Source organism: Archocentrus centrarchus, chromosome 7, assembly GCF_007364275.1.
Source record: "Archocentrus centrarchus isolate MPI-CPG fArcCen1 chromosome 7, fArcCen1, whole genome shotgun sequence".
Taxonomy (NCBI): Eukaryota; Metazoa; Chordata; class Actinopteri; order Cichliformes; family Cichlidae; genus Archocentrus; species Archocentrus centrarchus.
The window spans coordinates 24,771,693-24,784,810 of record NC_044352.1 but is presented as its reverse complement, the minus strand read 5'-3'; the positions used below and the strand labels follow the sequence as shown (position 1 = coordinate 24,784,810).

Here is a 13,118-nt window from a genome sequence, read left to right as displayed (position 1 = left end):
TTCTGTGTCTTATGTTTGAGTGTGAAGAAAGACAATGAGCCAATCTTAGAATGAATAAGTTATTTATTTCTATAAATAGATTAAAAACAATTTTTACAATTGACACAAAATTATGAACTTACAAACAGCCATTGCTTGGGCCAAATCTGATACAGAACCTTCATGAGAACTTCATAGAGGTCGGTGTAACAAAGGTAAACGTGGGCCTGCACCTCAGTGTAAACGTAACATAACTTCCATGCCCACACAGTAAAAAAAAAAAAAAAAAGTACACCAGATTTTCATCATTAAAAATTATTTATAAGGATCAGCTGATAATTTTCTGCTCTATTTAAAAACTCAACATGTAAAACCTTTGACTTGTTCTTCATATGTTTAAAGACCTTTCAGTGTAAGTGTGACTGTGGGTGTTAATAAAGTTTCTAATTAAATGTGGGTAAGCTCAGAATGTAGCTTTAAATAAACAATGAATAACATGAACAACTGGGTGCTTTAAATGAAGATGGTGGGTACTCTGCAGTCACCATCTAGTTTGATGTAAATCAAAGAAAAGATCAACTTTGTGATATGAGCCAAAATTTAGCTAATTCAAGTGCAAGCACTGAAATGCTTACAGAATTAGCTTGGGGTTGTGGTCTTAACATCAGCCATCTTCATCTGCAAAATTACTAGAAATCCAAATTTGAGAATCATTTGGGAAAACATTAACTCTATCAATACATTATACTTTTCAAGCAGCACTGTCATAAAAAAAAAAAAAAAGACGTGGAACAGTTTGGCACAAGCCCAGCTTGTACATTTGTAAAGATGCGCTCTCTTGTAAGATATATATTGCATTAGCTAAGGCTGTTTTTAGTGACATGAGTTGGATTTAAAAATTCACAAGTGATGATACATTTTTTCAGTAAGAAAACGGCAGTATCTTAGTTATCCCAAACTGCCAAATGATCATAGAAAATAAATATCTCTTCTCTATTAGTGAAAATACTGTATGATTATGATGTCCTCGTGGTTGAAGTGGAGGAGACGTCACTAAAATACTGATTGGTAAAATGTTCAGTCAAAAACCTCGTGGATATTACACCAAACACATCAGTCACTGAAAATAACAATACATTACACATGTGAGCAGATATTATCACACACTGTACAGTTATGTATCACATGGTAATTAATGATGTCAGTCACCACTTTGTACCCATCTAGTTTCAAACATGGCGATGATTTCTACCTTTTCTGCCAGAAGCTGCTGCTTCCTGCCTTAGCCGGTTCACTCAGGAGTCTTTCTCGTCTCTCTGCGTTTGGAGGTCGGCCCGGCGGCAGCAGGATGTAGTGTGTTGCGCTGGCCTTTCTGCCATCCTTCAAAATGGGAACAATGCAGGGAGAAAACTGGGTTGCAGGTGGCTCCCTGTCACTGTGCTGTCTCAGTAATGCCTTACTAACATATTTTGGGTTAGCAGCAAAACTCTGAGTGGCAGGCATCACTCCGTTGATATAGATTGGAAGACTTTTAGGGCTTGGGGTGCGTGGTGGGCAGGGTGGGACTAAAGGGACCCTAGGAGGGATTTTGGGAGGCTTGTCTTCATCATTCCCAGTCTTTGAAAGTGCAGCAGGTTTCGGTGGGATGGGGATACGTGGAGGGATTTGTGGCTTGCTGGTGGACCACGGTGGTTGAGCGATAGGACCCGAGCAAGAAAACTGGATTCTAGATGATAGGTGGTGGTCTGGCTGTTTGACTTCAGAAGTATCCCCAACTGCTGACAGCACAGGGTGGTTTTCATCTCTCTGGTGACGAAGAGACCAGATGTTGGCTCCAAACCTGCCTCCTCCAAACGCTGGTCGGTCCTCTCTGCTTGGCCAAGAAAAAGCCATGGAGCCAACCTCAGCATCTCCAGCCCTCAATGAACTCTCTTGGTAGGCATAATTTACTTGGCCAAAGTCTTTGTTGCTGCTCCTGCACATGGGCTTAGGGCAGCTTTTGGGCAAAAGGGGGCGTCGGTCACTGGTAAAGAACTCAACCTCATTATCAGCTGCTTCATCTGACATAAGCTCCTCAGGGTCTGGCAGAGGTGGCAGGGGTTTGGCCTCCCTCTGATCACTCCCAAACACTGTCTGTCTCAGGGAAGAAGGGACCACCTGGTCTCCCTCACTGGGCAGCAGTATGTTATCAGATGCTAGGCGGCAGGAATCAGAGTAAAATGGAGGCTGGGAGAGAGAGAGGTTGGCTGGAAAAAAAGGAAAAGAATCATGTCTTAAAACAGCTGTCACAAAATGCTGTTTCCTTTTATACTCAGAAAACACATTGTTATATAAGGCTTTGCTATCGCTGTTGTCTCCTTCAGTGCAGAAACAACTCTCAGAGGAAGAAACATGGAAAACAACTTGCTGCCCAACCTCCTTATAAAAAAAAAAACTCCTTACTTACAGAAGATACTGTACAGGAAACAGGAGTAAAAACATGTTGAAAACAACGGCTTAACCTATCGCCTTCTTCGTCAAACATCAGCCACAACACCCTGATTAACACAGGAATCACCATTATCTGCAGGGCAGGCCATAATCTTAACTGAGCTTCCCATAACCTTCTCTGTGGAAACATCCAACATGCCCCAGACTGCAGGAACAGCTGGTGACTGGGGAGCGATAGCTTCCCCTCCTCCTCCTACACCCCGGAATCTCTCTCCTCTGGAATTGATGGCAAACTCACTTCCATAGTAGCTTAAAAACTTTGCCTTATAAAGACAAGCCTAAGAATATACTGTGTTTTTTTTTCCCTCTAATAAAAGAAGTGTATAACTTAACCTCATTCTGAAATTACAATAACAAAATCTGTGATTCAATATTAGCAAACACAGCTCTTCAGACTCTTTAAATATTTCAAAACAACACACAAAAAAATAGACATCCAAAAATGTAATTCAGCATTTCTACAATTTATATTAATTGCAGATGAATACTGGTACTGCTCCTGAGAAATATGAATTCAAAGCTTTGGAGCTATAAGTTTCATGCATTCAAGCTAATTATGTCAGGAAACAGCTTTGAGTCTGGAGTTTTCTTCCTGTTAAAATGAATGTTTTGTAACACTAATATCTGAAAACGACTCACAGTTGAACTCCTTGGCCATTTGCTGTTGTTGAAGCTCCTTCAGGTTTTGCTCTGCGTCAGCACTCAGGCCGAAGCACACTCTGCAAAGCAGGAGAGGTTGAGAAATCCATACAGAGCTGTGCATGAGAGTAAATCATTCCTGCGCATAACCTGTCATAAGTCAGTCATTATGAGACAAGCTGAACAAACAGGACATACGTTCTGTTGTCCTTTTTCTATTTGCGTTATGAAACAGTAACAAGTTTCCGGGTGTCCTTTATGAGCCAGATTCTCTGTGTGTTTTGTTTTCTCTTCATTGACTGAATGTACCTTCTCTGTTGCTCATGCTAACATTTCTCCCTTTTCATATGTTTTCCTTTTTTGGGTTTTTGGTTTTTTTGGGGGCTATTTAAGTCAAATTGACCTGATCAAAGAATGCAGCTTAAAAGATTCTGACCACTCACATGTGTAAACAATTTGGGAATCATTTGCATTTGAAGTGAAAGCGAGCAAATGTCAGAAGCTCTTTAATAAGCTGCAGCTGTTCATCTTTTATAACATCCCAAAGATTTATTTTTGGATGCAGACGTGAGCTGCTGAACTTACTAATTTATGTCTGTGACTTTGATTAATCAAACAAAATCAACATAGTAAATAAATACAAATCACACAAAATTACACACACAGTGTTTTACAGGATTGTCACAGATTCGCAGATAATAATAATAACAGGTTGTGTGAGCTCATGTATTTTTCTTACTGGTATTAATTCTTGTGTAGTGTTATGTATACCTGTTCAGGTCATGCTGTCTCCAGACATTATTCTGACTCCCGGCCATGTTGTGGAGGAAATAGTGTTCTTAAAAAAAGCTCGGTCTGATATTGATCTGAAGCTCCAACACAGGTCAGCTCCATCAAACCCATCACAGCATCATTGTAGCCAGGGGTAAGCTGTTGAAGAAACACCAACATTTGAGTGTTCAGGCATTCATCTGGTTATCCTGTAGGTTCACATCTGGTTTTTCCATTACATCATCCCTTTCCTGCTTATGGGCATTTCACCTTTGCTGGTGTAAAATGCCTGTAAGGAGTTACATCTGGATCTCAGCCCCATCCATCACACCCAGCCACATATTTTTAACCTACCACGCAAGCCAAAGGTCAGGAAACAATACAGGATAACTACATGCAAAGACGCAGGAATCACATGCACAAGCATGCAGCATATTACCGACAGGCGAAAACATTGATACAAATACTACTTCATGAAAATTGTACACAAAGCTGAGTATTTTAAATTGGATGGCTCACAGGTGAGTAACATATCATTTAAAACATTGGTGCTGCACCTTTAAAATTAAAATTAAAATTTTGATTTTTAGTGTTTAGGTGTGCAGAATTGTGACACACATTCATATGTTTTATCATACACATTGCAGCGTTTCAAAGCAGTGTAAAATCCTTTTGTAAAATTACAGATGCAATGAAGCAAAAGCAGCATCACGCAGCTATATTCAATCCCAGCCTGTGTGCAAACATTTCTCAAAAAGGTTATGTTATGTTAGTGTAAAAGTTAGTGCTCATATGTTGAATGTATGCCAGTTTCCATTAGGTACAATAAACAACAATTTGCATGTTTTAGGGAAGCCTTGAAGAAACAACAGTAACAACAAAAGCCAAGAAAATTGCTTCAGTCTGCTCTCTCTGCCCTCATATGTATCCAGTTTAAAGCTATTGGTCTGATGAGCAGGGTATTGCACAACCTCTGGGTCAGATGTGGGAGGGCGACAGTACTCCTTCACCCGCTTTCCTCTCTGTGAAACACTGCAGTATCTGCCCTCACAACAGGGGCTAATTGTGTAGAATTCCTGTGATGCTGAATAACAAACTCCACCAAAGCGCCGCGCTCATGGACACACTTAAAGGAAAAGTCAGTTTGAGGGTCACGAGTCCTAATCTTGTTAACCTACTGGCTGAGAACAAAGTGCATTTAAGAGACAACGCGCTGTGACTGACAAGGAACTGTTAAAATAATTTAAGGGGTTGAGGGTAGAGAGAATTTTGTGCAGACAGGCAAAGCTGTCAAACAAGCAATGAAATAAGGACAAAGACCAATCACAACATCTACATTGATGATTAAAATTTTCATGTAACACATATCTTCATATATGATGAGTGTTCTGACATGACAGACACCAGCTGATGTCACCGCAGGGCGGTGGACACTTGTATTGGGGTAAGGTGAAGGTCATCCTGCTTCTATGTGGGAGATGATGATGTCGTCAACCGTGCTCTTGCGGTTTTTACTCTCAGTGTGAAAGATCAGGTTAAAGAGACCATCTGACAAATCAAATCTGATCTGATGCAGCTAAGTGTCAAAGTATCAGTGACATACCTCTGAGTCTTTGTTCTGCCCATGAATTGTCCCTCACATTGTACAGACTTGTTTCTTTCTTCTTGCTTTGAAAACAATATTTATAATCTAAATACAATAAGACGGACACATACTGTAACATAAACAGGCCCATTTCACATTAAAATGTAAGCACTACGCTGCCTGGAGGGCAATCCAAGGTCTCCATTCTACCATTACAGCAATCTTATTCTTCAAAGACCTGCTTTGTTTCATGTCCACGAAACGCTGCTGTTGAAGTGGGAAGCAAACAATGCAGAGCACGCAAAGGAAACCCAACTACAAACAAAACAGTGATTTAAGTGTGTATTTGAATATTAATGCTACCCTTAAAACAACCAACTGTGGCGTCATTTCCACCCGTGAGCCTCGGCGATGGAAGACACAGAATAATTATGAATTCTACCGGCAATTACTCAGTGGCCATGAATGGACCCACTCTCGGGCATGAATGGGCCTTTGTGCCACTTTGGTGCACAGCGAAGCAAGCCTGAAAATACAAGTAAACTCTCCCATGAGGTTAGGGCTAGAGATACGCCATGGAGACAAACTGACACGGCCAAGGTATGAGTCTGTGCCACAAAAAGTCCCCAGCGGGAGGACTGCATGTGTTGGCACAGTTGGAAGGACAAGCCAGAGGCTGAAGAAAACAGTTTGTTTAGTCCATGCAGGGGCCTTGGTGTGTTGTCCTTGGCAGTCCCAACCTCAGCTTTTTTCAGCCAATAAGCCATTCACTGACCAGGCCTCCTTTACAGATGAATTGATTATCCTGATGGCATCAAGTTTCCACCTTCCACACACACACACACACACCAATTAAGTCCTTACACTGTGCTAAGCTGTGAGACTAAATACAACACTGAAGGCCACAAAACTAAACAATAAAGTATTTGATTCACTGCGAGAAATAGTTTCAACAAGATCTGCAGCCCAGATAGACGTTTTTTCACCAAACTAATCTAAACTGAGAAGTTTTATTAAAGCAAATTCAAATGTTTCAAATTTATATTGTACTAACAAACCAGGCCCAAAGCATGCTCTCTGTGTACTGGTTTTTAACGGGCAACATGAGTGAAGCCCGTGCTGTAAATGTGACAGTTGCACAACAGATGCAGTTCATTAAATCCTGACATTTCAACTGTTTGAACTGTTTGTGACTACCTGTAAATGAAAAATAAAACGCAGTTTTAGTACTTGTCATTACTTACAAATAAATAAAAAATAAGCATGCATATAATGCTTTTTCTTATTTTGATATATGTGAAATGTGACAATATGGTAGGTAGAAGTCACAAATTTATAGTCTATGTGCATGTTTGAATTGCTGTACCGCTAATAAACTTAAGTGTGGATAATGTGCGGAAAGTCAAGATTTTCTCATTTTTGTATATTCGAAAAATAGCACAACCCCACCTGGTTATACATCATATGTACATTTTCACAATATATGTAGTTTATAAACATATATTTATAGTTTATTTGATTGTTATAATTTCTTTTTATAACTCTTATTGTCACTTTATTTTATTGTTCTTTATTGCACTCCGGGCTTGATAGCTCAGCCTCAACTGTTCCACCTTCTCTTTAACGCTAAGGTCATGCACGTTTAAATGTAATCTGTAATGTCATCTATATTACATGATAGTATTGAAGTTGTCCAGGAAGTCACAGAAATGTTGATACTTAGTGAATGACAGTTGTAAACTAATTGTACCTCACTCATTTGACTTATATGAAGACATCGGACACTTACTTTGAATTGCTGATTTGGTTATTATTGGACATTTGTTTTGGTGCAGCACATGAAAGAGACCCGATGGAGGTGAAGCGATAAATATTTTTTTAGTAGACAGACAGGCCTGATTAGGATTACTGTCTCACTCTTTATCGCCCACTAGTGGCTGAGAGTGGAAGGGTCAGGCAGTCCAAGACCCATCCCGCCTCGACGTGACTTCCCTCGGCGGACGAGAGCGAAATCCCTCAGCGGGTCAGAAGGACAGCGCGTCCCGGTAGATAAATAACTTCCTCTAGCTGGGTTACTCAGACAAATATTATTTGTACAAAATCCCAGATAGACGAGTTGAATCAGTCTACACACAGTCCAACTATACAGAATCTACTCAGAGAAAAAACTGACGTGATTTCTAACATCGGTCTTTTTTTTTCTTTTTTTTTTTTTTTTGCTTGTTTGTTTTTTAGTGACGTCGAGGAAAACAATCTGTTACATAGTAACAAAGTAACATTCACATCACATACAACACAGGTGCCTGACCGTCCCGTTTATGGAGAGGCAAAGAAAAACTTTTAGGAAAACTTAATTAGTCTCACCATGAAAATGCTGTTCATCCGTCACGTAAAGCTGGCTTCGATCGATCGCCCTCAGTCCCAAGCGAGAAATGATCTGTGTGAGGCTAGAATCCAGTCTGTCAGTCAAACCTGATCCATGTGCATCAACCCTCCTCTGGTAACAACACAGGGAGGTGAAACTCATTTTGTCAGAGTGACGCGGATTTCCACATCTCCTTATAAACGAACTCAACACCCAGAACACGTTACTGTAACTCCACCCAGGGCTGCCTTAAAGGGGAAAAATGCCTGCAAAAATCACACTATTAGGAAATGCGCTAAATACTTCACAAACCCCCCACAAAGAGAAATTTTTATATTATATTATTTATTTTTAGTATGTATTTAGAACCAACTTCTGCCCGACTTATTTTTAATCTATTAAATGTAACTGATAACTATAGTCTTTAGTTACTTTGCAGATTACAGTTTTAGATACACATGATAATTTTGTAAAATATGATTTGTTCTCGATCAAATTTCAAATCGATTCCCGTTGACCAGAAGCAACATTAAAATGCTGCTTGTACACTATGACAGCAGTAATTCACAACAAAGGAGTCATTCAGCACAATAACCTTTACTATCCACTCTATACTCTATACTCCACTCGATACTTTTACTTGCCTGAATTCTCCCATCAGCAGCACCGTAAATAAGACTATATGTTGTCAACCTTTTGGTGGGATTTTTTTCTGGTTACTGTCAGTGCAACTGAAAATCTCTAGCTCTACAGCTCAACTTTTAACAAAAGCTCTATGCTCAAAACTATAGGCATGTGATTTTTTTTTTCCATACACAATAAAGACAGTTTTCCCGTTTTAACACATCGTTTACCCCACACTGAGTCTCAGCAGGTCAAAAAGCAAAAATGTCTTCCAGAATCAAAATTAGGATTATTTTATTTGTTCTGTGTAATGTGCGTACAGGAAATTGCATTTCAAGCAATTGCGGTCTGACTTGTGTGGGAGTCAGAAAGTGTGTGGGTGGATATTGGCGTGTGTACAATATAGGACTGATAAAGAGGTACAAGTACTAGATTGGCAGACCAGACATGGTGGATGAGGACTTGTTTTGAAGCCTGCATGTCACAAAAGAGTTGACTGTCTGTGTTTGTGCTCACCCACACTGAGAGAGGCAGAAGGACAATACAGGAAACCATTTACCAGAAAATAACAGGGAAGTGAGTGCAGGCTATTCTTGTTTTGACCACAGGGTCCAGACCACACTGGGCTTACAGTCTTCCCCTAGACTGCCATCTGATCTTTAACAGCACAAATAAATCTTTAGGCAAAACAACCCATTAAATATTGTGAAGTGTATTACCACATCGTAAAATTGGAAGCCAATGACCCTGTAACCTTTCTTGCTCTGTTGTCCATTGTTCAGTTCTTCCACTGCTTGTAATACTCCAATAAAGCCCACATACAGTCATACGTGCATCAAGGAGTGCCTTATACCTATATAACCATTGCAAATCCCAAACCCATAAAATAAATACACCACATGTAATATGCTTGCATTGCTGCAATCATCAACGTCCCTCTCCCTCCAACGTAACTTATTTACTTAAAGGAATACTTTTAACAAATAAGCCGTTATGTATCAACTTTATGTTGTGCAATGAAGTGAATGTGCATGTAGTGCATGTGCTTTCAGAATGACACAGAGGTGGAACAATGTTACTCCATTGTTATTCTGCAGTAAACCCATGTCAGGCTTTTTCTTGCACTGTATGTAAGGCTAACTATATAAAACTATATATACCAAATGCAGTCCCTTTAAAAGTCTTAATCCAGTACTTTTTTATTAAATTGTGTAAAGACGATGATGCAAGTTTTTGCCATTTTTACCAGCAGCTCTGCTCTTGCTTTGGAGTCCTCTGTGGGTGCTTGTGGTGACCCAGGATGCTCAGAGCTGTGGGGTTTTTTGTCAGGGTGGGCCAGTCTCCCACAGGGGAGGTCAAGTCATTTCCTGCTCTGAGAGACCTCCGTCCCTCACAGCTGTCAGTGCAGTCAGAAGCCCACCTTCCACATCTGTAGCAACCCCCCCCCCCCACACACACACACACACACACCCATGTTCTTTAAAAAAAAAAAAAAAGTGGAAGATTGCTCTGAAACAACACTCTGCTGCTGCTGCAACATTAAAAATGAGGCTTTGTGCCTGATGTTGTTGTTTGTTTGTTTTTTTTACAACATTAATTTGATTATGGGAATGAAAAACATACAGGATTAATCCAAGAATGAATAAAAAGTACAAGATCATAATGCAGCACCATCAACAGCTGTGGATATATTAAACTGCTGTATCAGTTTCCCATCTCTCTGAGATTAGAAAACTAAGATAATAAATGTCTGTGCAGCACCCACTTAACGGTGTTTCAAGTTGGAAAAGGAAATTAAGTAGGTGGGTGTTAACATATGTTTTCTATGGTAAATACATTTGTGTAGGTTGATGTGCTGACACGGTGACACAGGGAATTCTCTTATAGAGGAACCAGCTGCGTACAAACATGTAATAGCAATTAGAGCGCCGCTACAGGCTGCTGTTTTCAAAGTCGCGGTCGACCCGTCTTGTGTTTAGGTTTCACATTCCTTTTCAGCGTAATGCTGTTGTATCAGCAAATCTGTGTTAGAGGTTGTAATAGCCGCAGACACATATGGTGGCCATATTTATGAGCTATGTGCTTTAAATATGTGATTACATAAAAGAAATGCCCACTTGTTGCTGCTACATATGTAAAAAGTTAAAAACCAAGCTGGTTCAGTGATGAGTAAACTGTTCAGTGGGTTGCCGGAACTGAATCAAAGGATGTCGTCATCCAACTCTGGGTTCAAGTTGCAGTAATTGAGAAAAACCAGAGAAATTCTTATGAAATTCTCAGATCGAGTCCACTGCACCCCTTTCTTGACACCCACTACTTCCTTGAGTCTGACTTGGAACATTTTTGTTTGATGCTGTACTTCAAAGTAGACAGACTGTGATTAGGTTCTGGATGTGGTGCTACTGTCTGCAGGGCTACATGTGATTTGAAGCACATGCACCCTGTGCCCAGTCTTTTTTTTATTTTAATGGCTTTATGGCTAGATCTGACAAGTTGGGAACTGGGCTCCTCAAATGTCTGAGTGGGCTCACCACCACAGCCTTTGACCTCATCATAGCTCAGTTATCAAAGAAGCAACAGTCATCGGGAGGAAGAGGAGGGCAGACTGAAGAATGATGTTTCTGCTACCTTTTACTGTTGGATAAATCTGGACGTGCACAAAGATTTCTGTGAAATCTAATGTGATTGTCAATTGCTTGTTTTTTTATATTAATAGCAGTGTTACAGACTGTTTCCTGTGAATAAAATGTAGCTACAAGGAAATGAATAGAGCGAAAACACACACACACACACACACACACACACACACACACACACACACACACACACACACACACACACACACACACACACACACGCATAAATGAAGAGATTTCTGGAAAAAAAAACAATAAAGCAACATAACTTTTCCCAGGGTGCCAGCAGAGAAAAACAAAGCACAGTCAGAAGGCGAACTGACGGAGGAAGCAGCAAAATAATTTAAGCCCTGAGACATCTGATTTCATGCTGACAGTTTCAATGAATGGCAGAGCTCAGAGCAAAAAAAGAGCGATTCTTTGCCCGGGATACTGAACTGGAGGCTTGGCCAGCTTTCCTACGCGTAACATCAGGCCCCAGTGTGGGCAGAGGGTCTGCAAACCCAGCAGGAGGACTTCCGCAGCCCTGTGAAGTCCATCTCCAGTTCATTAAGAGTTTCAGTTGAAATAAGAAATGGATAACAGAAGGTGAGAGGAGGCTCTGCGTCGAATCGAGATAAAAAGAATATAAATCGTCTCTTGCACTGTTTTTAATTTTTGCACACTGGTAGCAACTTTCTGCATAAATCACACTTTTGCAGAAGTGGAAAATATCATTTGCTAGCCTCAACGCAAGATGGCTAACCAGGAAATGGACATTTTGGATAAAGAGATGAGACATGCAGGCGTTGTCAATATTTGACTGTTTGCACAGTTTTCGCAACCTGTTCTGAGGTCAAAGTCTTTTTGAATAACCACGTCATCCAGGGTCTTCTTTAGGAGGGACAGTGGAAATGAGTCAAGTTTGGTAAAATTGTTGTTCTGATTATTTAGTGTGTGTCCACGTCATGGCTACATTGAGTAGCAGCCTGAGAAATGGTGTACGTACACAACCCACAGTTCTCCCCAGAAAGGCATGGTATGCTCTCTTATAGTCTGTCTCTTCCCACAAAATAACTTGGAGTCCTAAGGCAGTTTTCCTTTTTCCTCCTCACAGTATCTCTCCTCCCACTCAGCCCTCCTCCCATTCTTCTTTCACCTTACTTACGCTCACTCCATCATTTCCTGTTGAGTCACAGAGCCAGGCTGCACCATGTTTTACATTTTATTACTCCCCCTTTCTTGCTTTCCTCCTCCACTTCCTTGTTCACAGATGCCTGCCGTGTAAGGGGGCAAAAAACATTGTTAGGTCGCAACAGCTCTCCAAGCAGGAATTCAAAAACAGTCAAAGCAGATGTAGGAGTCTCTTCCTGGAAACCTGACTGATTCATACAGTAAATGACTCGGAGGATCATAGGATTATTAGCTCTGCAGCTAATTCACCACCTCACTCGTCACAACATGTCATCAGTATATGCCATTAATGTGGCGGGGGTTAGGGGGGGCTGCTTGCAGCAACAATGAGGGGGAAAAAAAGACATAGCCTTAAGAAATGGAACAATAAACAAAATATTGTCTGTTAATATTGATCACTGAGTTGAATTATCTCCTTGGAAATTAATTCCAATATTGCTTCTGGCTATTTGCCACATTACCCTGGTAATGTGCGAGGAAGTGATGCTGTAGTGAAGTAAGCACTAGTGTTAAACATATTCAGTGCATGCCTGTGTGTTAGGCAGGGTTGAAGGCGGGGCTCTGAGAAACGAAAGGGCTCTGTGGTGGACTGGTTGAGTCATTCAGAAATACAGCTGCTGACTCAGTTTGCAAACTTGTCTCCAGGAGCACGTCGCCAGCCTATGTGGTATTTTGAGTGTGTGTGTGTGTGTGTCCACCCTGTGCCTTTGAGGACCTGATATCCTGACTAAGACCAGAACACCAGGTTATCAGTGTCACAGTGAAAAAGAGAAGTATGAAGTATGTAATACTATGAGAAGTACGAATAAAGGCTTCATTCTTAAGAAAATTCTTGGTTTTCAGAAACTGGTCAAAG

At 40.6% G+C, this 13,118-nt stretch overlaps 1 protein-coding gene across 1 annotated transcript; it reads right to left on the bottom strand.

Moving 5' to 3' along the window:
* Positions 1 to 45: 45 nt before the first annotated feature.
* errfi1b (ERBB receptor feedback inhibitor 1b) lies at positions 46 to 8,002 on the bottom strand. The gene is made up of 4 exons (XM_030734656.1): positions 7,829 to 8,002; positions 3,880 to 4,038; positions 3,109 to 3,188; positions 46 to 2,225 (listed from the first exon to the last, which is right to left on the bottom strand). Exons 2-4 carry the CDS (start codon positions 3,924 to 3,926, stop codon positions 1,228 to 1,230), a joined length of 1,125 nt encoding a protein of 374 aa, XP_030590516.1. The 5' UTR covers positions 3,927 to 4,038; positions 7,829 to 8,002; the 3' UTR covers positions 46 to 1,227.
* Between the last annotated feature and the right edge of the window lie 5,116 nt (positions 8,003 to 13,118).

What these genes read in the sequence shown, in the direction of transcription:
- errfi1b (XM_030734656.1), bottom strand. Translation starts at nt 3,926, where the DNA reads ATGGCCGGGAGTCAGAATAATGTCTGGAGACAGCATGACCTGAACAG. An exon ending in AGACAGCATGACCTGAACAG is followed by an intron (nt 3,189 to 3,879) that starts GTATACATAACA and finishes CCTGCTTTGCAG; the next exon opens with AGTGTGCTTCGGCCTGAGTG. An exon ending in AATGGCCAAGGAGTTCAACT is followed by an intron (nt 2,226 to 3,108) that starts GTGAGTCGTTTT and finishes CTTTTTTTCCAG; the next exon opens with CCAACCTCTCTCTCTCCCAG.